Genomic DNA, 21972 nt, shown 5'->3' with positions numbered 1-21972 from the left:
AATGAAAGGTCTGGATAAGGTCTTTTTACTTTTATAATGTAAGAGTGCTAACGGTTGCTTATGATTGAGGAACAAGCAATTGCTAATGTCACAGGTCATTCCCCATTAACTCATTTCTATTATTACTCAACAATTCACCAGCTTTTTCTATTCGTGGTGTTATGAAAATTTATACTTAACATAATCAATGTCATATTATTAGTAATCTGGTCTTGGGTATCTTTATACTAATATGCAGCTATACCTTTCTGTGTATAAAGTTAATTAAAACCGAGATGTTTCATGCATCTTTCATGACATATAAAGAATATATAAACATACACACAAATACCTTGTATAGATTTCTGGTCATTTTTTTAATAATGGTTCAACACTTTTTAGTTGGCATTTGGGTTACCATTTTGGATTTTGTGTAGCAACATATTTAAATATTGATCTTTACACTAGCTTTTCATCTTTCTATTAATTTGGAACCTATTTAAAGAAAAAAGGCTTAAAATTATTGCTCATGAGAATTATTAATTAACGACGGAAAGAATGTCTTTTAAACCTACGAAAAAGGTGTAGAAAGAAAAGACATAAGTGTCTGATTGGTTTCATGTTGCTTGTGTAGATTTATAGAATTAGAATTCAGTCTAAGATGTGTCACATTGTACCGGCATTTATGTTTGGGGAAAACTTATAGTAAGTTTTCTAAAATTTTATAATAATGGCTTTAAAATAAACTTAACAAAATAAAAATTTGGGTGTTGTGAGTTTTGTATAGAGCATCCACCTACAACCTGTAAAACGTAATTGATAGGAAAGAAATCAAAATCAACACCTTACTTCTTGCCTTTCGGAGAATTGGATTTACGGTACTTTGGTGGGTGAATTGGTCATATGTTTATGGTTTGAATAGGCAAGTATTCAGCCTGAACCAAACTTTTAGATATTTGGAGTTTTAAACTTATTATCAACGACTAGTAAAAAATCTATTGTCAAATGCTATAGCCCGATGTATGTTTCCGATTGCTCACAATGGAATCGAGTTTACGCCTTGTTCTTTTGGAATTACAAAGGGTATTTCTGAAAATAGAACAAGAAAAAGGGTTAGTTAGGTGAAAGTATTGCTATATAAACCGTTCTACAAACTACCATTAACACAGCAAAAATATTAAGAAAAATATGAAGACAATGAAGAGTTCGCCACTTTTAGCTATCCTGCTCTGTGTCATTATCGTAGCCGCCGCCATCTCCACCATCTCTGTCGAGGGCCGTAAACATCACGTAAAGAAGATCAAACCCAAACACCGTCGTCATTCCAAAAATACCCCTACCGGCTCACCTGCACCCGCACCTTATCCGTCCACCCATGAGGGTGTTTTCGACATCCTCTCCTTTGGTGCCAAGGGAGATGGAGTCTCCGACGACTCAAAGGTATGCAACAAACATAATTCATATATTTTCAACATCAATGTTTTGTTCTAAAGCAATAGAAATATTAGTAGGAGGTCTCGATTGTTTGTTTGCATTTGCGTTTACTTTAATAAACTCAAAACGTTATATATATTTAAGCACAACTCTTTTGCTAATTGTAAAATGTAGACGAAAAACTTAAGTGGAAGGAGACCCGTTTGGGGCTTGCGTTTGCATTTTGCACAAATGAATTACGAAAACAGAAAAAAAAATGTTTTATATATCTAAAATATAAGTTTTAAAGATATATATGTATGTAGTTATTTTCCTGATTTGATTATGACATTGTATTATTGCGAGCTGCGTAGGCATTGGTCGGAGCGTGGAAGGCGGCTTGCGAAGTGGCCGGAGGGAAGATAGAGATTCCGGCAGGGAAAGAGTTTATGGTGAAGCCGGTGACGCTGCAAGGGCCGTGCAAAGAGGAAACAGTGATTCAAATAGAAGGAACCTTAGTGGCTCCGGGTAAGATAGGTTCATGGCCTAAGTCAAGCTTGTTTCAATGGCTTAACTTCAAATGGGTCGGCCACGTCACCATACAAGGCTCGGGGACATTTGATGCTCGTGGCTTTAACTGGTGGAACTTAGACACTTATCAAACTCACGTAAGGTTTTTTCTTTTCGATATTGAAACCGCATAGTAGATATTGTTAGAATTTAATCTGGATATGATGCTCAATATTTATTTTTCTATTGAATTAAACAAATTAAAAAAATATTTACAAATTTAAAATACAAACTTAATATAAAATTAAAAATTTCTATATTTTAGTTAGAATCCACATGATCGATTTTACATCTACATTTTATAGAGATTTTCATATCGTACATCAAGTTCCAAATCTGAAAAAATAAACAAACCAATAATTTTTTAAATATTATCAGTCTTTTATATTTTTAAATATCGCCATGATGTTTTATCAACCTATGTAATAATTGCTTTTCAAAAGTTCAGATTTGGGATATTAATGGAGACTGTTCGGGAAAGAAAATTTAATTCAAATGATTTAGTGTAAAAAGGAAAAAAAACTATTTTAATATATTACATTGCATGGTTTAATAAAGTTTTAGACTTCTATACTGATGTCTTCTTAACTGTTAACGTTTTCTTTTCTATGTTATAATTTCTTAGACTTATATATGTCTTTTTTAACGGTGTTGCTTCAATCTTCTTCTTTTGTTTTCAGAAGAGAAATAAGTATATCCCACCAATGAAACCAACGGTAAGTCTATTTTTATTCAATAATGTTATTATAATACATATTCATAAAATGTTATATGTATATAGATTGGTATATGCCTATTGATGGCTTATTTTATACGTATAGGCACTTAGGTTTTATGCAAGTGATAACGTGACGGTCCGTGACATAAGCATCGTGAACAGCCCACTGTGTCACCTGAAGTTTGATAATTCCGACGGAGTCAGAGTCAACAACATAACCATCTCTTCACCGGAAAATAGCCCTAACACCGATGGCATCCACCTCCAAAACACACGTAACGTCGAGATTCAACACTCCAACATCGCTTGCGGTAATTCATACTCTTTTACTAACAATTTTTATTTACTTGCTTTATAAAATAACTATATATGTTTTGTTAAAAGGAATAAAATAAAAGAACTATATAATACCATGGATTATGACGTTCTCAAAATTAAATATCATTCTTAAATTTTTCTGTCTCACTGATGCTAAATAGAATATATATATATATATATATATATATATATATATATATAAATGTATGCTTATAATAGATACCTTTATCAAATGTTTCTGATTGGTAGTTTATGGTTGATACTCGGAAAATTTTAAATTTTCTATACTTTAGTCGACTTTTTACCAGTAAAAACTATAAAAATAACACCAAGAACGCTTTTTTCTAAAATAAAAAATGCGGTTCCGCTTCAACAATTACATATGAAAGAAGTATTGAATGAGAATTTTGTTCTGCCATTTTTATCGTCCATTGCTCCAATGTTATGCAACTCTATCATATACAAAAAATATAATTGAAAATATAATTGAACATAGTGGTTGCCACGTTGGGACGCCAAAGTGAAAAAAACACTATTAATGAAGAAAGATATAAGAAATGTAAAATCCTTTATAAAGTATCATTAAATAAAGACATCAAACAGGAAAAGACATCATTGGTTGAAGAAATACACTTAACGGTATAACTGTCACCCAAACTAACTTTTTATGCAAACAAGCAAGCATGCAGAATGAAAAAGCTCTCTTTCCTTTAATTTATTCATAACCTTTATAGATAAATTAAGAGGGATATGTGGACCAAACATTCTAAATGTTTTAATATTTATTTAAATAAGTGAGGTTATATGGACCAGAGAATCTAAATGTTTAAATACTAAACACAAACCACACTATAATAATTTTAATAACCATTCTTATAGGATGTAATTCTAATTTGAAAATTTAATCCTTTTTAATAAGTATCCTTTTTATACAGGAGACGACTGTGTATCTATTCAAACCGGCTCCTCCAATGTACATATTCACCACATCAGCTGTGGCCCTGGCCATGGCATCAGGTATATTATATATATAAATTATTGTGCCAGATATATATGTAAAATAATTTAAATTAACTTTCACTGTATTACTTTTGCAATTTTTACTGATTCATTTTTTATACTTAATATTTAAAGGGCTTAATTTTTGGTATTTGTTTTTGGTTTGTGATCACAGCATAGGAGGTCTAGGGAAAGATAAGAGTGTGGCATGTGTGTCTGATATCATTGTTGAGGATATTTCTCTGCAGAACACTCTTGCTGGTGTTCGAATCAAGACTTGGCAGGTATTTATAGAAAGGCTTTTTTTTTACTTATGTCGGGAGAGCAGGATAAAAAAAATAATCGGTTCGACTATATAAAAACAGTAAAATTTAACGGGTTTCTTCATTTTCAATTTAATTTTGAATCACTTTTTTAGTTTGTTGATTAGCTCCATTTTAACCGAAGTAATCAAACAGGCTAATTTAAATTAGATACAAGATTTCATTTATTTATTTTGGTGAATGACGTGGAATTACTATCTCTAGGGAGGATTAGGGGTCGTCAAGAACCTAACATTCTCGAACATACAAGTAACGGACGTGAAAGTACCGATAGTAATAGACCAATATTACTGCGACAAGTCCAAATGTAAGAATCAGACCGGTGCAGTGTCTATTTCCGGAGTTAAATACAACAACATCGTCGGTAGTTTCACGGTGCAACCGGTACGTATCGCATGCAGCAACAACGTACCATGCATGGATGTGGATCTTCTGGATATAAGGCTAAGACCTTCCGGAGGAATCAGAGGGTTACAAACTCATCAACAGCAACAAGCTTTGTGTTGGAACTCGTATGGGAAAACACAAGGGCCTTTGGTTCCTTCAAGCATTGGTTATTGCTTGAAGAAGAGTAATACTGGCCGTGGTTATTATCCCAAGAGATTTATAGCTTCGTCGTCCCATGACAAAATTTGCCCTTCATAAAATCTTTAATCAAATTTAGGGTCATTAATTGTATTGGCTGAAAAGATTTTAACTTTTTTGTTATGTATCTTCTCGTGCTAGAGATCAGAAGAGTGCTCGATCAGAGATGCCACCGATTTTAGCCCTAGGTATCTAGTTTTTTCTTTCTTTTTTTTCCCTTTTTAAAGTTATGTTTATTTTGAGTGATTATGGTGTTTCTTTTTGCTTCCCTTCTGCAACTTTTGTGGATGTGAGAAGGTGATGGCTCTTGTACCAGCTTTTTTTTTTCTCTTTCTATAGCATTATGATGTATGATTCCAATTTTAGAGGCTTAATAAAATATTACTTTACATATTGCATGTAATATATAGTTAACAAATTTTCTTAGGTTCGCGTATCTAATATTAGTTTGTCACTACAGTTTAATAATATCATTACTATTTCTGTTTCACCATCTAATTAAATCCAGTGGAGTGTAAAATGTAAATTAACGGAAGAAAAAATGTATTACTGTCCAAATATTGTTTAGGATTTTTGTTAATATATGCTCGTTGATATCTAAAAAGAAACAAACCTCTAAAGTGAATGTGCAAGCTCTGGTTTTAATAGGATTGAATTGATTAGCAAGTTGATATGAAGGAGAGTTAAGAACACTAGAAACTGCTAAGACGAAAAATGGGAAAAATTGTAAGATAGGTCAGGATTGAGAGAATATTGAACATTCATTCACAAAAGATCGACAAAATTACTTTTTAATTTTCTTAAAAAAGCTACAAACAAAATGGACTCTTAGCTAAAATTTAGAATTATTTGTTAGAATAGTGGAGGGTAGAACCAACTGATAGATAATGCTTTGGCTTCGGTGGAAAGACCACATTCTCTCTTCTATATATAATTTTATTGGCTACTAACCACGAAACCTAACTTTTGATATAACAACAATCATCCATTATTTAAGAAGGACTGTAAAGAAAAGTAAGATAGAATATTGGAAGTAAGAATCTCTACAAAAGTCATGAGTAATGTGAGGCAGACGATGAGAGTGATAAGAGTGTATCTTCACTCTTCACCGTCCATTTCGGCTTGTCGCACGCGCATGTGATATCTCTCTTCTTTTAATTGTTTTTGTTAATTAATTTCCGATAAAGGGATATGATTACATATATAATTAACCAAATTAAAATATTATTTTTATACGTCAGTGAAGAAACATTATCAACAAGAATTTGCAAACTGTAAGTTTTAAAGACCGTATATACACGTCCTGGATTATACATGAACACTTAATTTAATTAAATACCAATTTATCTACTTTTTTTTTTAGCTTCTACGTGCTTTTCTTTTTGTTGATATCAACTCGAATTATCCTTTTCAAAAAGAAAAACAAAATCGCGCCGTTCATTGTCCAATTACAATGGGCCTTTTATGCTTTAGCCCATCTACAAGTTTTAATTTCAGCCCATCCATTTTTAACGCGGTAATTTTGGATGTTGAAGCTAAAAAACAATGGAATCAGTTATCATCAATCCTCTCGGATAATCCGTCCCGCGTTAAAAAAAAAACAAAAAAAACGGAATCGAAAATTACTACGTTTCTTCACGTGAGACTCACGTGTTCATTTGGAAGGAAGGTAAAACAACCCTAAAGGAGAGTCATTTCTGGGTCGAGAAGCTGCGAGTTCGAGAATCGCTGATAGCGAGAGAGAGATAGTGTGGACTGTGGAGATAGGTACGTGAATCTGCGCTTTTTCGATCTCTGCGTATAGAACCAATCTGTTCATGTTAAAAGTTTCGATTTTTTTTTTTCTTACAATTTCAATCTGGTGTCTGCTTAAATCAATCGATTCCCTTTCCTCGTTTAGTCAATTTCAAGCTGTTTAAAGATGAACAGAAGCTGATGCTTACTTCTTCTAAAGTTTCGAATTTGTTGTTTATTCTTTCTTTTTATGTTAGCTCATTGTTTCGATTCCGTTGCTCTGTCTCAAGCTTGAAGGAAAGAAAATGGCAGACCAAGAATCAGATAAGAACATCGAGATTTGGAAGATTAAGAAGCTAATAAAGGGTCTTGAAACCGCAAGAGGTAATGGAACAAGTATGATCTCTCTTATAATGCCTCCACGAGATCAGGTATCTCGTGTCACTAAGATGCTCGCTGATGAATACGGAACCGCTTCAAACATCAAGAGTCGTGTAAACCGTCAGTCTGTTTTATCAGCCATTACTTCAGCTCAACAGAGGTTGAAGCTCTACAACAAAGTCCCTCCCAATGGTCTTGTTCTGTACACTGGAACCATTGTAACCGACGATGGAAAAGAGAAGAAAGTGACGATTGATTTCGAGCCTTTCAAACCCATAAATGCTTCCTTGTACTTGTGTGACAATAAGTTCCACACCGAGCCTTTAAACGAGCTTCTTGAGTCTGATGACAAGTTTGGTTTCATTGTTATGGATGGAAATGGAACCTTGTTTGGTACTTTGAGTGGGAATACAAGAGAGGTTCTTCATAAATTCACTGTCGATCTTCCTAAGAAGCACGGAAGAGGAGGACAATCTGCGCTACGGTTTGCTCGTCTTAGGATGGAGAAGAGACATAACTACGTGAGGAAAACAGCAGAGCTTGCCACTCAGTTTTACATTAATCCAGCTACGAGTCAGCCAAATGTCGCTGGTCTTATACTAGCTGGTTCTGCGGATTTCAAGACCGAGCTAAGCCAGTCAGAACTGTTTGACCCTCGTCTTCAAGCTAAGATATTGAATGTGGTTGATGTTTCTTACGGAGGAGAGAATGGTTTTAACCAAGCGATCGAGTTGTCTGCTGAGATTCTATCTAATGTGAAGTTCATACAGGAGAAGAAACTGATTGGGAAGTACTTTGAGGAGATTAGTCAAGACACAGGGAAATATGTTTTCGGTGTAGATGATACTTTAAAGGCTCTAGAAATGGGTGCTGTTGAAACTCTTATAGTGTGGGAGAATCTGGATATAAATAGGTATGAGTTAAAGAACAACACGACCGGGGAAATAGTGGTTAAGCATTTGGGAAAGGATCAAGAGAACGATCAAAGCAATTTCCACGATGCAGAGACCAATGCGGAGTTGGAAGTTCAAGATAAGATGCCTCTGCTTGAATGGTTTGCTAATGAGTATAAACGTTTTGGTTGTACGCTTGAATTTGTGACTAACAAGTCCCAAGAAGGATCACAATTTTGCAGAGGCTTTGGTGGAATTGGTGGATTGTTGAGGTACCAGCTTGATATGAGGTCTTTCGATGAATTGTCGGATGGTGAAGTTTATGAAGATTCAGATTAAGTGGGAAAATTATGGTTTAAGGTCTCAAGAAGGATTTGAAGTTGGGGAAAAAAAGAAAGAAGAGAACTTCTGTTTGTTTTTACTTTTACTTAGTCATCTGTATTATCTTCCTTTTTGAAAGTCTCTCTATTTGATTTCATCATGTCGTCTCTTAAAATGGTTTTGAAACAGTGGTTAAACATAAGAGAAATTTGATCCTCTTTATCTGCAATTTTGAAGACCTGTTTCTCAAGTTCATCTTTTGCTTTGACCAAGATCAACGGCAATGTACAATTTTTTTTTCTCTTTGAAGGTAATTAAGCAACATCAATGTTTTCTTTAAACAAAATTTAACACTTAACGGTAATATTCTAATTAGTCACAATGAAAATCACCATTAATAAGCTTACCTTATGTAAATGTTCTCAAAATTTCACAAACTGGAAAGTAGCCGTTGGATTATTGGAAAAGAAAAGGAAACCAAAAAAGAATACAAATAGCCAAATCCTTGTTCTAGATTTCACAATCTTTTGTATCTTTTGTTTTTCTTTCTCTATAGAATCTGTGATGAATCCTAAAAGATGTGCTGCTTGCAAATATCTGAGAAGAAGATGTCCAAAAGATTGCTTCTTCTCACCTTACTTCCCTCCAAACGATCCTGACAAATTTGCATATATCCACAGAATCTATGGTGCTGGAAATGTTTCCAAAATGCTTCAGGTATGTAAATCTCTGTTTGTGTAACTCTTCTAAATCCCAAATTAAGATAACTTTATTGTATAAATAGTTTATAATGGACTTTGGTGATCTTTTGACAGCAACTTCCTGTTCAGACAAGAGCTGAAGCAGTGGATTCTTTGTGCTTTGAAGCGAAATGCAGAGTAGAAGATCCTGTTTATGGATGTGTTGGGATTATTTATTTTCTACAAACTCAAATTCAGAAAACCGAATCTCTTTTGGCTAAAACTCAAGCTGAGATCGCTGTTGCTCAGATCAAGCATAGCCAAGCCCAAAATTCTGAATTTATGTAGTATCTTAGTTTCATCTATAAATTTCCAAATAAAGTCTCTGTTTCTGATTGCATCTTCTCTCTTGTATGCATTACGATCAAACATTTCCTGTTTCCTTCAATATGTATTTCTTTTTCTTAAGAGTTAATGCTCATTTTACAACAAAAACAGAATAGTGAATGATCGATATGAAAATTCCACTAACATTTATATATCAAACTCATACATTTGAAGACCGTTTACGATGCTAAATTAAGGCCATTAATACCCCAAATCCAACTTCATGTTTCTACGTTCTACAGTTATTGAAACATTTTAAGTACTATTACGCACAACAGGTGTCGAATCAAGTTTACTATTTTCACTACTTCAGCAAATCGATACTCCATTCCTTTTACAGTTAAATGACATTGCACTACTTTTCCGGGAGCTTTTCTTGTATAGTTACAAAGATTACATATGAATCTGTTTAATAGAGGAAAAAATTATATGTCAAAAAGACACTGAACCTTCAAAATCAGCCTGCATCCCACTTGGAGAACATAATGTGATGCTGGCTCCACGTTTCGTGCCTTTCATCCACTCTGTCCCTGCTTTCGGCTTCAAACGAAGTATTGGTGTTTGGATCAGAATACATAAAATCAACCAAGTTCGAAACTTTATCCACTTCCCGTTCCCGGGCTTGCTCCAACAGTTGGATCATACAGGCATTATGTTCTTGAATAGGATTGATACTATAAACATGGATCATGCGTACGAAGTACCTCAAACCGTCTTTTACATTTCCGATGTTTGCACAAGCAGATAAGACACCGACAAAAGTGATGGCATCTGGTTCTACGCCTGCTTCTTCCATCTGATCATACAGATCTAAAGCTTCTTCTCCACAACCATGTACTCCCAAGCTAGTGATCATCGAATTCCAAGTCGCTAAACTCTTACTTTGCATTGCATCAAAGACTTTCCATGCGTCCTGCAAGCTTCCACATTTGCTGTACATATCGATCAGAGCGGTTCCAAGGAAACAATCAAGTGGGAAACCGTTTTTGTGAGCATAGTCATGAACCCATCTTCCCATAGACAAGCTTCCTAGCTGAGTAGAGGCCTGCAACATACTAACTATTGTAAACTCATTGGGCTTGACTTCATCAACTTGCATTCTCCTGAAGAGCTGAAACGCCTCGTCGGGTCTACAGTTCTTGACGTAAGCAGTGATCATTGCAGTCCATGAGACAACGTTTCTGGTTGGCATTTGGTTGAATATGATTTCTGCAGAATCTAATTGCGAATTGGAGACAAGACCATAGAGCATAGTAGTCCATGAAACAATGGTTCGTCCAGGCATTTTATCGAACACTTTACGGCCACAATCTGGTTTTCCACACTTTAAGTAGAGATCCATGAGAGTGTTTTGGAAGAACACATCCGAGAAAAACCCGGACTTGATGGCTAAGCCATGGACTTGGGTGCCTAGACGAAGAGATGAAGACGCGAGACAAGCTTTGATAACGAAAGGGAAAGTGAATTTGTCAAGCTGGGATTGATGAGAGAGCATGAGGATAAAGAGAAGGAGAGCTTCACGAGGCTTGTCATTGACAGAGAGAGATCTGATCATAAGGTTCCAAGTAAAAGTAGAGGGAGACTGAAGTTGACTGAAGACGAGAGAAGCGTATCGGGTCTCTCCCAAGGAAGAAGAAACACTGATGAGCTGACGGACAAGTAGCTGATCGTTGGTGAGATTGTATCGGATGATTTTAGCGTGAATCTGTTTCAACTGAGAGAAATTTGAACAATTTCTGAGAAAGAAAGAAGCTTTGTCAGATCGAAAATGCGGAGGAGAGAGAAGACTTGGTGGGGAAGACGGCGACGGAGCCGCCATGGATTAACGATAATCCCCCCAATTCACGCTCTCTCCTCGAGTGATCTTGTGTGGATGATGAATTGATGATGAAGATGACTCGCATTTAAACGACGTCGTCGTAGGAAATGAAATTGTTTTTTTTTTTTAAAGAAAATATAAAAATGAGTGAATATCCATTAGAAGTCGATCCTCTCGAAGCAGAAGAGGAGGAGGAGGTTTTTCTTAAATCTAGGGTTTATGCTTAGGGATCAAAGTAGATTTGGGGATTTTAATCAAAAATGGTTACGAGCAGCGATCAAATCCAAGATGTCTCCGATGATCAACAGAAACGATCGGAGATCTACACCTACGAAGCACCATGGCAGATCTACGCAATGAACTGGAGCGTTCGTCGCGATAAGAAGTACCGTCTCGCCATCACCAGCCTCATCGAGCAATACCCGAACCGCGTCGAGATTGTGCAGCTCGACGAATCCAATGGTGAGATTCGATCTGACCCTAATCTCTGCTTCGAGCATCCTTACCCACCAACCAAAACCAGTTTCATCCCCGATAAAGAGTGCCAAAGACCCGATCTTCTCGCTACCTCAAGCGACTTCCTTCGTCTATGGCGAATCTCCGACGACGAATCACGCGTTGAGCTCAAGTCTTTTCTCAACAGCGACAAGAACAGTGAGTACAGTGGTCCACTCACCTCTTTCGATTGGAATGAAGCTGAGCCGAGACGAATCGGGACATCTAGCATCGATACGACTTGTACGATCTGGGATATTGATCGTGAAGTTGTTGATACTCAGCTTATTGCTCATGATAAGGAGGTTTACGACATTGCTTGGGGTGGAGTCGGCGTCTTCGCCTCTGTTTCAGCTGATGGATCGGTGAGGGTTTTCGATCTCCGTGATAAAGAGCATTCGACGATCATCTACGAGAGCTCTGAGCCGAGTACTCCTTTGGTGCGTCTTAGCTGGAACAAGCAGGACCCGAGGTATATGGCTACTGTGATCATGGACAGTGCTAAAATCGTGGTCCTTGACATTCGGTTTCCGGCTGTTCCTGTTGTTGAGCTTCAGCGACATCAGGCAAGCGTAAATGCCATAGCTTGGGCTCCTCATAGCTCCTCACACATCTGCACTGCTGGAGATGATTCTCAGGCTTTGATTTGGGATATTTCTTCCATGGGACAGCATGTTGAAGGTGGTCTTGATCCGATTCTTGCTTACACAGCCGGCGCTGAGATTGAGCAGCTTCAGTGGTCGTCTTCTCAGCCTGATTGGGTTGCCATTGCCTTTGCCAACAAGCTCCAGATTCTCAGGGTCTGATTTTGTTGGTATGGATCTCTGGCAAATATAGATGACCGTAGCTTATTGTTTGTTTGCTAGATTTATGTTGGTCATTGTCTTGAAGAATGTGAGCCTTTGCACTGACTCTTAGCTGTTGTTGATTAATGATTGTTATAACAAGGTTGATTGATCTTCCTCTCACAGTGTGATCTTTACAAGTATCATCTGCAAGGACTATGTACCTTCATAATTGTGAATAACTATTAGCTTTGAATTTAGTCTTGATAAAAATCTCTCTTTTTCCCCCTCCCAACCTAAAATTAGTTAGCATAACTTGGAAGTGGTTTTAAAATAGAGAGCAAGCTACATGGAGAACTTGATTATCATCAACATTTATGTTTCTATGCCCCTTGAGCTTACAGAGTTGCAAGATTCTGAAGGCATCTATGATGGTAGTTCTTAACAGAGTTGTTTCTGCCTCACCATAGTTTTGAGTGTTTAGCTTTCTTCTTTAGTTGTTATAAGCTTTGTCTTTGATGTCCATGCCGAGTTGCGCATTTTTCCAACGATGCTTATACACTTTACGGGTATGTAGATCAGGGGCAACATGAACTATGTAATCATCACGTTTTACCCTCCATACTTTTGATATTTATTAAGAAAGTTGATATTATGTAGTATGGTTCACAATCATATGATGGTTTGTGTTCATCGTAGACTTATAATTTCGTAAGACCTCTGCGCTAAAAGTCTGAACTTTCAAGGCAGACAAATGGAGAAGACTCAGCCTTATCTTTATATAACCGAAACCACACACACACATACGATGAAGAAGCCCAAAGTGAAAAGCCCAAAATCAAAAATAGTTTTTAAGGAAGAGACTGTGTGAATTTGTGATCATAAAAACGTGAAGATTGCAAGAGTGATAACCACAACCATACAAACAAATAAGAAAGCTATCCGGAATCTAATCTTCTTTGCCTCCAACTCATCATTTCCTTTTCCTATATTACCACCTCTCTGCTTCACAACCTTTTCTGCCCTCTGCTGCTGAAACCTTAACTTTTGGATCGTTTCTGGTTACCATGGCTTCGGCTACTTTCTCTGTCCCCAAACCATCTCTTCAGGTACATTCCTTCTCCTTCTTCTGGTTTTCTCTTACTGGCTCTTCACGAGTTAAGTATCTGTTGTGTTTCTGTTTTGTCTTCAGGGTTTCACTGAATTCTCAGGATTGCGAAGCTCATCTGCTTCTCTTCCCTTTGGCAAGAAACTTTCTTCCGATGAGTTTGTTTCCGTCGTCACTTTCCAAACTTCTGCAGTGAGTTCTTTGTTTTCCTCCAACATTTTTCTGCAGCTTACGTGATCTGTCTTATGTTGCAATATCATTGGTACTCTTTTTAGAGCTGTCTCATTCCTCTACACCATTGTTACTGATCGTCAACTATGTCATGCTTATACTAAGAATTAGCATGAATGTTGATAGATCGTGTAAATTCTGCGATGAGACTCTGTTTCGCTGTTTTGTAAACCATTTAGATGGTTCTGTATGTGTGTGTGTGTCTCAGATGGGAAGCAGTGGTGGATACAGGAAAGGTGTGACTGAGGCTAAGCTTAAGGTGGCCATTAACGGGTTTGGTCGGATCGGGAGAAACTTCTTGAGATGCTGGCATGGCCGCAAGGACTCTCCTCTTGACGTCATTGCCATAAACGACACCGGAGGCGTCAAGCAGGCTTCGCATCTCCTTAAATACGACTCTACTCTTGGAATCTTTGACGCCGATGTGAAACCTTCTGGAGACGCTGCTCTCTCTGTTGATGGAAAGATTATCCAGGTTGTGTCTAACCGCAACCCGTCTAATCTCCCCTGGAAGTAAGTCCAAAAAAGCAGTTCTGTGTCTAAATTCTGTATCAGTCTTTATCCAAAATCTAAGTTTGGTGATTGATGGTTTCTTAGGGAGTTAGGCATCGACATTGTCATCGAAGGAACCGGAGTGTTTGTGGATAGAGAAGGTGCAGGGAAACACATTGAAGCTGGAGCCAAGAAAGTTATCATTACCGCTCCAGGCAAAGGAGACATTCCAACTTACGTTGTTGGTGTCAATGCCGATGCTTACAATCCCGATGAACCGATCATCAGCAATGCATCTTGCACTACTAACTGTCTTGCTCCCTTTGTCAAAGTTCTTGACCAGAAATTCGGTATGCAATAATAGTTCTGCTTTCCTCTGCCTCTTTTGGGATCACATGAAACGTGAATTAATGTGTTTGTAACAATGCAGGTATCATAAAGGGTACAATGACAACTACTCACTCTTACACTGGTGACCAGAGGTTGCTAGACGCGAGCCACCGTGATCTAAGGAGAGCAAGAGCAGCTGCGTTGAACATTGTTCCCACATCTACAGGAGCGGCTAAAGCTGTGGCTCTTGTGCTTCCTAACCTCAAGGGAAAACTCAATGGAATCGCTCTCCGTGTACCAACACCAAACGTATCAGTGGTTGATCTCGTTGTGCAGGTCTCAAAGAAGACTTTCGCAGAGGAAGTTAACGCTGCTTTCAGAGATGCTGCAGAGAAAGAGCTTAAAGGTATACTCGAAGTCTGCGATGAGCCGCTAGTTTCCGTTGATTTCAGATGCTCAGATGTGTCCTCGACCATTGATTCTTCACTCACTATGGTTATGGGAGACGATATGGTTAAGGTGATTGCTTGGTATGATAATGAATGGGGTTACTCACAGAGAGTTGTTGATTTGGCTGACATTGTTGCCAACAACTGGAAGTGATTTGTAACTTTTGGAATCAACTTGTTTCATTTTTTGCTCTCTTTTTTTACATTGTGATTCTCAAAATATCGGTCAAGACTGTATAATTGTAGCCTGAGTTGTGGATTTGTAATAATGATAAACTCGATCCAGACTTGTCTACATATGAAACTCTTTTTAACAGGTCTCAAACAAAAGATAATAATATACAGAGATGTTATATGTAATACATTTGGGTTTTTGCAAGAATACACAATCGTGTAATGGTTTTTTTTGTTTAATGGAATCCTAAAAACAGATTTTTGCTACTAAAGCCATATGACAAGAGAAGAATGTACCTGAGAATCTGTCTCATAGCTCTCTGTTTTTACTAACTAATTACGCCTTTGAAGAGTGATGAGATGTCTTTTCAAGCATTCTTGTTCCTTCTTCTTCCATGGCTAGTTTGCTCCATCCTGATCCTCTCATGGACAAAATCTTTGCCCGTTCAAGACCGTTTCCTCTAAACCCTGTAATCTTTGAAGATACCATAGGCATCACGAGTATCGCAGATGCGTTTATAGAGTCTTCGCCAAAGCCCAATGCCGCTAAACAAGCAATCTGCAACACACACACACAAAAAAAGCAAAACATTTTGTTTTAGTATTGTTGATAATGCTTACCAGTGAAGATACTCATGCTTTGTGGATACCTTTGTCTTGGCGATGAGGTCAGCTGCTTTCATATACATTCCTTGTACAACTACTCTTGTGTCTTTGCTGTGTCCATCTTCCGATGATTGTGATATCAACCTGTTATAAAATATCAAAATGTCAATAATAGCTAAATTATTGAATGACTTCTTAATTTAACGATTTAACAAGAACATGTTCTTTTACCTGTCCTCCTCAGTTGGTACGCTTGAGGACACTATGGAGTCTAGAGATGATGAATTTTCTTTCGTCTCGTTGCCTCTTGTATCATCAGGTGCTAGTAAGGAAATGCCTATGAACACGCACATCATTCCTAATATGAACATTGTCGTTCTTAATGCATCGAAAACCTGTTTAGAGTAAGAAGACAATAAGCCCACATTCATACCAATCCAGTACAAAAATGACCAAACTAATTATCCAGATCTGTTTTTGCCCAAGTAGAGAAAAAAAGCATCCCAATTAAGGTAATAGATGAACCTGAAACTCTTGAAAGTAGATGAATCCTGTACATATGGAGAAAAAAGTCCAAGCAATCTGAAACATTGGAACAATGAGAATTGCATCATATAGTGACAACCCTTCGTTTAATCTTGTCATCTGCAAGAAGCACATAAAAAGACATTTTTACTTTAGTAACTTCATCGTCTCAATGGCACAACAAAGAAGACAAAAACATCATTATTTTTAAGGCTTTACCCAGAATCCAGCTGTGCTAAGAAATAAGAGAAGCATAGAGTATGTGAACCAACTGTGCAACTGATAGCTACTAGACATGGCCAATCTCAGCAAGTTTGAGCTGCAAGATGAAACTCAAATTACCACTTGAAGTCATATACATAACTTATCAGCTTAGACAAGTAAAGCCAGCAGATCTACAAACTCACAGTGACTTGGCGAATAAAACCGAACATGATCCTATAGCGCCGGAGACCACAGCATATGAGAAAGGGAGCAACATTTTCCAATAGGAGCTAATCTCTTGTCCAGGTACAGATATCAAAACTTCTCCCTTCCTGAATATTTCAATTAAACATATCAGCGCGGATAGTTGAAAACGAGCAGCGAGACTACAATTTCAAGTGCAAGACTCACCTATAGAGGAAATGGTTCACGGCTACAATTAAAATCAAAATCCCACAGTATATCAAGAATGTCACATTGCTGTATTTTTCTGCCAACTGGTCGGGAGTGAATACTGAGCACAGAAGATTTGCATTAGGTCACGCTTTGTGAAACACACTAAACCAAAACCTTCTGTTCAAGAATACTTTACCTGGTGATTGGTGATTACCAAATGCTACAAGGAAAACGTTTCCAAGAACTATAAAGGCTGTAGCAACGAGTACTCTGTGACCAAGGCATACCAAAGAAATAAGAAGAGTGAGGAATGAGTAAATTGGTATAGCTAAAGATTGCAGCGAAAGGATGTTTACGTACTTAACAGTGACCATTTTGTTTAATACAACATAAGCAAACGCTATGTTGGATACAAATTGAATGGATCCAAGAGCTGCTAAAAGGGACTGCAAAGAGAGAGCGTGAAGGTAAGAAAACCAAAAGAGAAACCGTAACACAACCATCTAAATCTGACAAATCACGCAAGTAGGCAATGTCGAACACATCACTCTACCTGAGCAGCATAACCAAACGAAATGAAATTGAGGCAATTCCCAAGAAGAAAGACAAGGATCCCTGTAAGTTTCCAACAACATTGGACTCAGAACCAGCTTTATATAAATTTCAAAGGGGAAAAAGTTTAAGACCAAAGCATACCAACTCTCCATGTCTGAAAATGTATAATCGGCTTCAATGGCGTCTTTCCTCCGCCACCATCCTGTAGAGCTAACCTTTCTCTCTGATAATACACAGAGTCAACACAATGTAAGCTTCGCGAAATCAAATGTAACCAAAACAGTGGTGCCAGAGGCAAATGCAAACCTCATTATGTCCCAATTTGAGAAGATTTGTGCCGAAATTAATAGCAACGCTTCCAAAAATGTTGATGAAAGCTCCGATGACCCACTCTCCCATCGTTAAAGAATGCAGACAGCTCAGTTACGGATCATCTAACTCGGGCAATCTCTAGCTCAGGCTCTCATGTGATCTTACTAGCCTTCGAACCTGGAAGAGAAGAACCCTCTGAGCAAAAAACCTAAGGAAGTTGCAAGAGAGGAAAAGAAACGCAAGCTTGCAGCTTTGATAAGGAACAAAGAGAAAACCCTTAAACTTCATCAGAGAAGGAATAATGGGGTTCTTCAATCGTTGAATCTATTCAAAAGGAGATCAAATTGACAAATTGCGGCAATACAGAACCGGGAAACGAAAGCAGAGAGAGGCAAAAACAAGGAGTTTCGGTGTTTAGAATTAAGGAGGCAAAACCTGCGACGAGAAGATAGAAGAGCTTCAGATCCAGATTGATTCTAACAGCAGAGCAGATTACAAGTCCTCCTCTCCCAACAAAACTATTTAGTTTTTCTTTTTTTTTAAGAATTGAAAATGGTGAGGTTTAGCTTTTAACCAAACAAAATGGCGTCGACTAAAAGGAAGAATAAAAATTGAATCTTTTCGCAAATCGAAAATTCTATAAACAAAAAAGGTTTGATTTTTCTAAGGAAGACCCAATCGCCGAGAAATTCCCAACGACGGTGACGGGTTAAAGGAAGGAAGTCGACGATGATGAGATCCGATCAATTGTTAGCAACTTCCATCATTAAAAAATGACGTTGTGGTTGGGCCCTTTGTGTTGATCTGTCTTCTTGCTGCTCCTCACGTTTTGTTTTGGGCTTTTTACCATTTTTACTCTTTCTCTCTCTCTAGCCGACGACACTCAATGGCCAAAAGCATCCCTTTGGCGGGCGCGTAAACTATATTCATTCGCACGCAAAATTGACCCTTTTGACCTTTCGTTGTCTGAGAGAGAACAAAGAAAATGGATGTTTCCGATGAAGACGACGACGAAGGTTTTGGTTCTCGTTTCAACGACGAAGAAGAAGAAGAAGAAGAAGAAGAAGAGGGTTTTACTTTCTACGACGATGTCGTTGAAGAAGAAGAGGGTTTTGCGTCTGATTTCTACAAGGCTGGTTCCGATTGGTCTTGTTTAGTGAAAGACGAAGAGACCGCTTTGGTTTCTCCTGAGAATAAGAAGATGAAACAAGCGGACTTGTTTCAGATTTGGGGTTTACAGAAGATTTCTCCTGAAACGAAGAAGAATATGAAACAAACAGACTTGTTTCAGATTTGGGGTTTACAAAAGCCTTCTCCTTCCACTTCACCTGCTTCTTCGTCGGCGAAAAAAACTTCGAATGTTCTTGGAAAGAGACTTAGGAACTCTCCATTGACCAATGACTCGCCTCGACAATGCCCTTTTTACAAGAAACTTCCAGGTCTTGCTCCTCTTCTTCTTTTTCGCATTCATATGTTCAAATCTGCTTCTCTGTTTGCCAATTTTGCGCCATTTCTGTAGGAACACCGTTCACTGTGGATGCCTTTCGCTATGGTTGTGTCCAAGGATGTTCTGCTTATTTCCTTACTCACTTTCACGCTGATCATTACATTGGCCTCACTAAAGCTTGGTCTCATGGTCCAATTTACTGCTCCTCTCTCACTAGTCGTCTTCTCAGACTTAGTCTGTCTGTTAATCCCTCGTAAGCTCTTTGCTAATGCCATCTATGTCTGAATACATCCATCAAGTTTGTGTATTGAATTTTTGGTCTGGTGAATTTTCTGTGCGCAGGTTTATTCATCCATTGGAGCTAGACGTAGAATACACTATTTATGGGGTTAAAGTCACTTTAATTGAAGCTAATCACTGTCCAGGTGCTGCTCTTATTCACTTTCGTCTCCTAGATGGGACGTGTTATCTGCATACTGGAGATTTCAGGGCTTCTAAACAGATGCAAACTCATCCTCTCCTCTTTAAACAACGAGTTCATGTTCTGTATTTGGATACAACATATTGCAATCCGAGATACAAGTGAGAGGAATTTTCAAAATATTATAACTTATGATGAATTTTTGAGTGAGCATGCTCGTAAATTTTTATTCCTGTTTTTTTGTTATGTTTTTTTTTTGTTTTGTTCAGATTCCCCTCCAAAGAAGATGTATTAAGTTATGTTGTGAGAATCACAAAGGAGTTCCTCAGGAAGCAACCGAGGACTCTGATTGTTGTTGGTTCTTATAGCATTGGAAAAGAATGTGTTTATCTAGCTATTGCCAAGGCACTTGGGGTATAAATTGCTGGAGCCATTCTCTCTCTTTTTTTTAGTCATCTTTTGTAGACTTTTAATTTCTGACCTCGTGGGTTTTTCAGATCAAGATATTTGCAAATGCTTCAAGAAGACGGATACTCCAATCTTTTGGTTGGGATGATATCTCAAAGAATCTTTGTACAGATGGGAAAGCCACATGTCTTCATGTTCTGCCTATGTCAGCACTGAGAGTTGAAGTATTTCTCTTAAAATCAAGATGCTTATCTCAACTATTATTTTATAGTTTTTATGTCAAATTCTCATGATCTTATCTCTGTCTAATAATTTCTATGAAGAGACTCGACGAACACTTAAAGGTTTATAGAGAACAGTATGGAGCAGTTTTGGCATTTAGGCCCACAGGTGAACTATTTTTGCTTCTTTTTTAAGGTTTTTGTTTAACCTATATGGGTACGAAAAGTAAGGTTAGTTTTTCTTCTTTTTTCTCAGGCTGGACTTACTCTGAGAAGATAGGTGAACACCTTGATCTGATAAAACCAACTTCAAGGGGGAAAATCACCATTTATGGTGAGTTTGATTTTTGTAATGCACATTCTCTATGAGCTTTTGGTGGTTGTATATAATGCACACAGCTCTATTCAATTTGTCTAATTGATTGTTATCTTTCTAGGGGTTCCATATAGTGAGCATTCAAGCTTCACAGAACTTCGTGAGTTTGTTCAGGTGTGTACCATGAATGCTGTTCTTATCTACCTGTATCTGTCCTGGATAAGTTTTACGCATTAACTGATTTATTTGTTACACAGTTTTTAAAGCCAGACAAGATTATTCCTACAGTGAATATCTCAAATGCTGGAAGTCGGGAGAAAATGCAGTCATGTTTCAGAGAATGGCTCAGACGCTAAGATTCAACTCTAGGTTGATAGATGATTGCATCCTGTTGGTAAGAAAATCAATAGCTTTGACTGTTCTATCTATAATACTGTTTCTATTTTTTTAATGCAGTTTCTGAATCCCAAAAATGTTTCTCATTGAAGCTTTTAACGGTTGCTTGATGCTTCTGTGACATCTTTCGATATTACTACTGGCGAATGTAGTAGAATTGAATTACTTGAAGGATTTAATCCAGAAGTCTTATTCTTAGTTATTCTCTTGTAACATCTTGGATATTGGTACAAGTTAATTCTTTTAGTTATGATGGTTGGGATAGAAAAGAGTATAAAGAGAGACAACACTTTCTTTATGCTACATTTACTTCTCTTTACCTAGAAGAAGGATTAGCGTCAAGAGTATTTTTGCAGTTCACACGAGAAGCAAAAGAGTAGACAATGCAAAGAGGGAATAAGGTAACCAAATCAGATGAAAGAAGAGGGAGATTGGGTTTGTTGCTGAGAAGAGAACTCCGAAGATACATCATATTATTGTCTCGTTTTTGTATCTGTTGTTCCTTCACACCAAGATGCCAAAGATCCCAAAGACACAATGGAATGCAGTAGCATATTGAGTAGCATCCTCGGCCAGTGGCGGAGCCACGTTAGTTGGGAATGGATCAGCTTCCCAGTAAAAAAAAATCACTAGTGTAAACTTTTAAGGATAATAATTCTTGCTCCCATATTAAATAATATATTTATATCCCCATTAATTTTTCCCTTTGTTCAGTTACTTAATTTGATACTGTATAATTTTTTCTTTTTGTTCAGTTATCGGTTCAAATTTGATGCCCAAATTGATTTACTTACATTTTTAACTTGGGATCACTTATATTCATTTATAAATTTTAGATGTTTACTCCATAAATATGTAAACATATTACACATAATATTAGCATATCTAAAAGTTAGTATATACAAATACAGTAACATCTTTTCTTTCTTACACTTTTACCAGTTTATGCAAAGTTTATAAGATTTGAACTCTAACTCTTTT

General features: G+C 37.3%; 8 protein-coding genes across 13 annotated transcripts; 6 read left to right on the top strand and 2 right to left on the bottom strand.

Annotated features, from left to right (window-relative positions):
• The first annotated feature begins 1167 nt into the window (after positions 1-1167).
• Positions 1168-4965, top strand: LOC18011712 (polygalacturonase At1g48100). Its single transcript, XM_024151787.1, has 7 exons — positions 1168-1419; positions 1767-2065; positions 2648-2678; positions 2784-2991; positions 3934-4015; positions 4173-4281; positions 4525-4965. Exons 1-7 carry the CDS (start codon positions 1168-1170, stop codon positions 4963-4965), a joined length of 1422 nt encoding a protein of 473 aa, XP_024007555.1.
• Positions 4966-6543: 1578 nt separating this feature from the next.
• LOC18011667 (eukaryotic peptide chain release factor subunit 1-3) lies at positions 6544-8463 on the top strand. Of its 2 annotated transcripts, none has more exons than XM_024151824.1 (2): positions 6544-6672; positions 6897-8463. In XM_024151824.1, the coding sequence occupies exon 2, from the start codon at positions 6945-6947 to the stop codon at positions 8250-8252; it is 1308 nt and encodes a 435-aa protein (XP_024007592.1). In that variant the 5' UTR covers positions 6544-6672; positions 6897-6944; the 3' UTR covers positions 8253-8463. The 2 variants fall into 2 exon arrangements, with proteins under 2 accessions (XP_024007592.1, XP_006395540.1); XM_006395478.2 differs by having other exon boundaries at positions 6615-6672; positions 6930-8463.
• A 335-nt stretch (positions 8464-8798) lies between these two features.
• LOC18011666 (LOB domain-containing protein 24) lies at positions 8799-9262 on the top strand. The gene is made up of 2 exons (XM_006395477.1): positions 8799-8951; positions 9050-9262. Exons 1-2 carry the CDS (start codon positions 8799-8801, stop codon positions 9260-9262), a joined length of 366 nt encoding a protein of 121 aa, XP_006395539.1.
• Positions 9263-9614: 352 nt separating this feature from the next.
• On the bottom strand, positions 9615-11163 carry LOC18011684 (pentatricopeptide repeat-containing protein At3g26630, chloroplastic). The gene has a single exon (XM_006395476.2). It carries the CDS (start codon positions 11118-11120, stop codon positions 9759-9761), a length of 1362 nt encoding a protein of 453 aa, XP_006395538.1. The 5' UTR covers positions 11121-11163; the 3' UTR covers positions 9615-9758.
• A 130-nt stretch (positions 11164-11293) lies between these two features.
• On the top strand, positions 11294-12669 carry LOC18011767 (WD repeat-containing protein LWD2). Its single transcript, XM_006395475.2, has one exon. It carries the CDS (start codon positions 11381-11383, stop codon positions 12419-12421), a length of 1041 nt encoding a protein of 346 aa, XP_006395537.1. The 5' UTR covers positions 11294-11380; the 3' UTR covers positions 12422-12669.
• A 636-nt stretch (positions 12670-13305) lies between these two features.
• LOC18011683 (glyceraldehyde-3-phosphate dehydrogenase GAPA1, chloroplastic) lies at positions 13306-15340 on the top strand. Its single transcript, XM_006395473.2, has 5 exons — positions 13306-13509; positions 13593-13700; positions 13948-14252; positions 14337-14581; positions 14662-15340. Exons 1-5 carry the CDS (start codon positions 13468-13470, stop codon positions 15162-15164), a joined length of 1203 nt encoding a protein of 400 aa, XP_006395535.1. The 5' UTR covers positions 13306-13467; the 3' UTR covers positions 15165-15340.
• LOC18011873 (probable magnesium transporter NIPA8) lies at positions 15318-18649 on the bottom strand. Of its 2 annotated transcripts, none has more exons than XM_006395474.2 (13): positions 18218-18649; positions 17777-17959; positions 17612-17693; positions 17469-17530; positions 17276-17361; positions 17112-17185; positions 16931-17033; positions 16723-16851; positions 16535-16634; positions 16316-16435; positions 16022-16185; positions 15835-15934; positions 15318-15743 (listed from the first exon to the last, which is right to left on the bottom strand). In XM_006395474.2, the coding sequence occupies exons 2-13, from the start codon at positions 17867-17869 to the stop codon at positions 15522-15524; spliced, it is 1335 nt and encodes a 444-aa protein (XP_006395536.1). In that variant the 5' UTR covers positions 17870-17959; positions 18218-18649; the 3' UTR covers positions 15318-15521. The 2 variants fall into 2 exon arrangements, with proteins under 2 accessions (XP_006395536.1, XP_024006914.1); XM_024151146.1 differs by lacking the exon at positions 18218-18649 and adding an exon at positions 18058-18208.
• Positions 18644-21720, top strand: LOC18011872 (DNA cross-link repair protein SNM1). 4 transcript variants are annotated; one of them, XM_024151145.1, is made up of 10 exons: positions 18644-19221; positions 19302-19482; positions 19572-19811; positions 19920-20064; positions 20148-20282; positions 20382-20448; positions 20536-20613; positions 20717-20769; positions 20853-20989; positions 21348-21720. In XM_024151145.1, exons 1-9 carry the CDS (start codon positions 18768-18770, stop codon positions 20949-20951), a joined length of 1452 nt encoding a protein of 483 aa, XP_024006913.1. In that variant the 5' UTR covers positions 18644-18767; the 3' UTR covers positions 20952-20989; positions 21348-21720. The 4 variants fall into 4 exon arrangements, with proteins under 4 accessions (XP_024006913.1, XP_024006912.1, XP_024006911.1 ...); XM_024151144.1 differs by having other exon boundaries at positions 20853-20964; positions 21052-21392; XM_024151143.1 differs by having other exon boundaries at positions 21084-21392.
• The last annotated feature ends 252 nt before the right edge of the window (positions 21721-21972 follow it).

This window comes from Eutrema salsugineum, unplaced genomic scaffold (assembly GCF_000478725.1).
Source record: "Eutrema salsugineum unplaced genomic scaffold, Eutsalg1_0 scaffold_6, whole genome shotgun sequence".
Classification (NCBI taxonomy): Eukaryota; Viridiplantae; Streptophyta; class Magnoliopsida; order Brassicales; family Brassicaceae; genus Eutrema; species Eutrema salsugineum.
Note: the sequence above shows the minus strand (reverse complement) of the source record. Positions and strands in the feature narration are given on the sequence as shown.

What these genes read in the sequence shown, in the direction of transcription:
- LOC18011767 (XM_006395475.2), top strand. Translation starts at nt 11,381, where the DNA reads ATGGTTACGAGCAGCGATCAAATCCAAGATGTCTCCGATGATCAACAG.
- LOC18011873 (XM_006395474.2), bottom strand. Translation starts at nt 17,869, where the DNA reads ATGGGAGAGTGGGTCATCGGAGCTTTCATCAACATTTTTGGAAGCGTT. An exon ending in TCAAATTGGGACATAATGAG is followed by an intron (nt 17,694 to 17,776) that starts GTTTGCATTTGC and finishes GTGTATTATCAG; the next exon opens with AGAGAAAGGTTAGCTCTACA. An exon ending in AACAAAATGGTCACTGTTAA is followed by an intron (nt 17,186 to 17,275) that starts GTACGTAAACAT and finishes CCTTGGTCACAG; the next exon opens with AGTACTCGTTGCTACAGCCT.
- LOC18011666 (XM_006395477.1), top strand. Translation starts at nt 8,799, where the DNA reads ATGAATCCTAAAAGATGTGCTGCTTGCAAATATCTGAGAAGAAGATGT. An exon ending in ATGTTTCCAAAATGCTTCAG is followed by an intron (nt 8,952 to 9,049) that starts GTATGTAAATCT and finishes ATCTTTTGACAG; the next exon opens with CAACTTCCTGTTCAGACAAG.
- LOC18011683 (XM_006395473.2), top strand. Translation starts at nt 13,468, where the DNA reads ATGGCTTCGGCTACTTTCTCTGTCCCCAAACCATCTCTTCAG. An exon ending in TCCCCAAACCATCTCTTCAG is followed by an intron (nt 13,510 to 13,592) that starts GTACATTCCTTC and finishes TTTTGTCTTCAG; the next exon opens with GGTTTCACTGAATTCTCAGG. An exon ending in TCACTTTCCAAACTTCTGCA is followed by an intron (nt 13,701 to 13,947) that starts GTGAGTTCTTTG and finishes TGTGTGTCTCAG; the next exon opens with ATGGGAAGCAGTGGTGGATA.
- LOC18011684 (XM_006395476.2), bottom strand. Translation starts at nt 11,120, where the DNA reads ATGGCGGCTCCGTCGCCGTCTTCCCCACCAAGTCTTCTCTCTCCTCCG.
- LOC18011872 (XM_024151145.1), top strand. Translation starts at nt 18,768, where the DNA reads ATGGATGTTTCCGATGAAGACGACGACGAAGGTTTTGGTTCTCGTTTC. An exon ending in TATTGCAATCCGAGATACAA is followed by an intron (nt 19,812 to 19,919) that starts GTGAGAGGAATT and finishes TGTTTTGTTCAG; the next exon opens with ATTCCCCTCCAAAGAAGATG. An exon ending in CTATTGCCAAGGCACTTGGG is followed by an intron (nt 20,065 to 20,147) that starts GTATAAATTGCT and finishes TGGGTTTTTCAG; the next exon opens with ATCAAGATATTTGCAAATGC.
- LOC18011667 (XM_024151824.1), top strand. Translation starts at nt 6,945, where the DNA reads ATGGCAGACCAAGAATCAGATAAGAACATCGAGATTTGGAAGATTAAG.
- LOC18011712 (XM_024151787.1), top strand. Translation starts at nt 1,168, where the DNA reads ATGAAGACAATGAAGAGTTCGCCACTTTTAGCTATCCTGCTCTGTGTC. An exon ending in GAGTCTCCGACGACTCAAAG is followed by an intron (nt 1,420 to 1,766) that starts GTATGCAACAAA and finishes CGAGCTGCGTAG; the next exon opens with GCATTGGTCGGAGCGTGGAA. An exon ending in TCCCACCAATGAAACCAACG is followed by an intron (nt 2,679 to 2,783) that starts GTAAGTCTATTT and finishes TTATACGTATAG; the next exon opens with GCACTTAGGTTTTATGCAAG.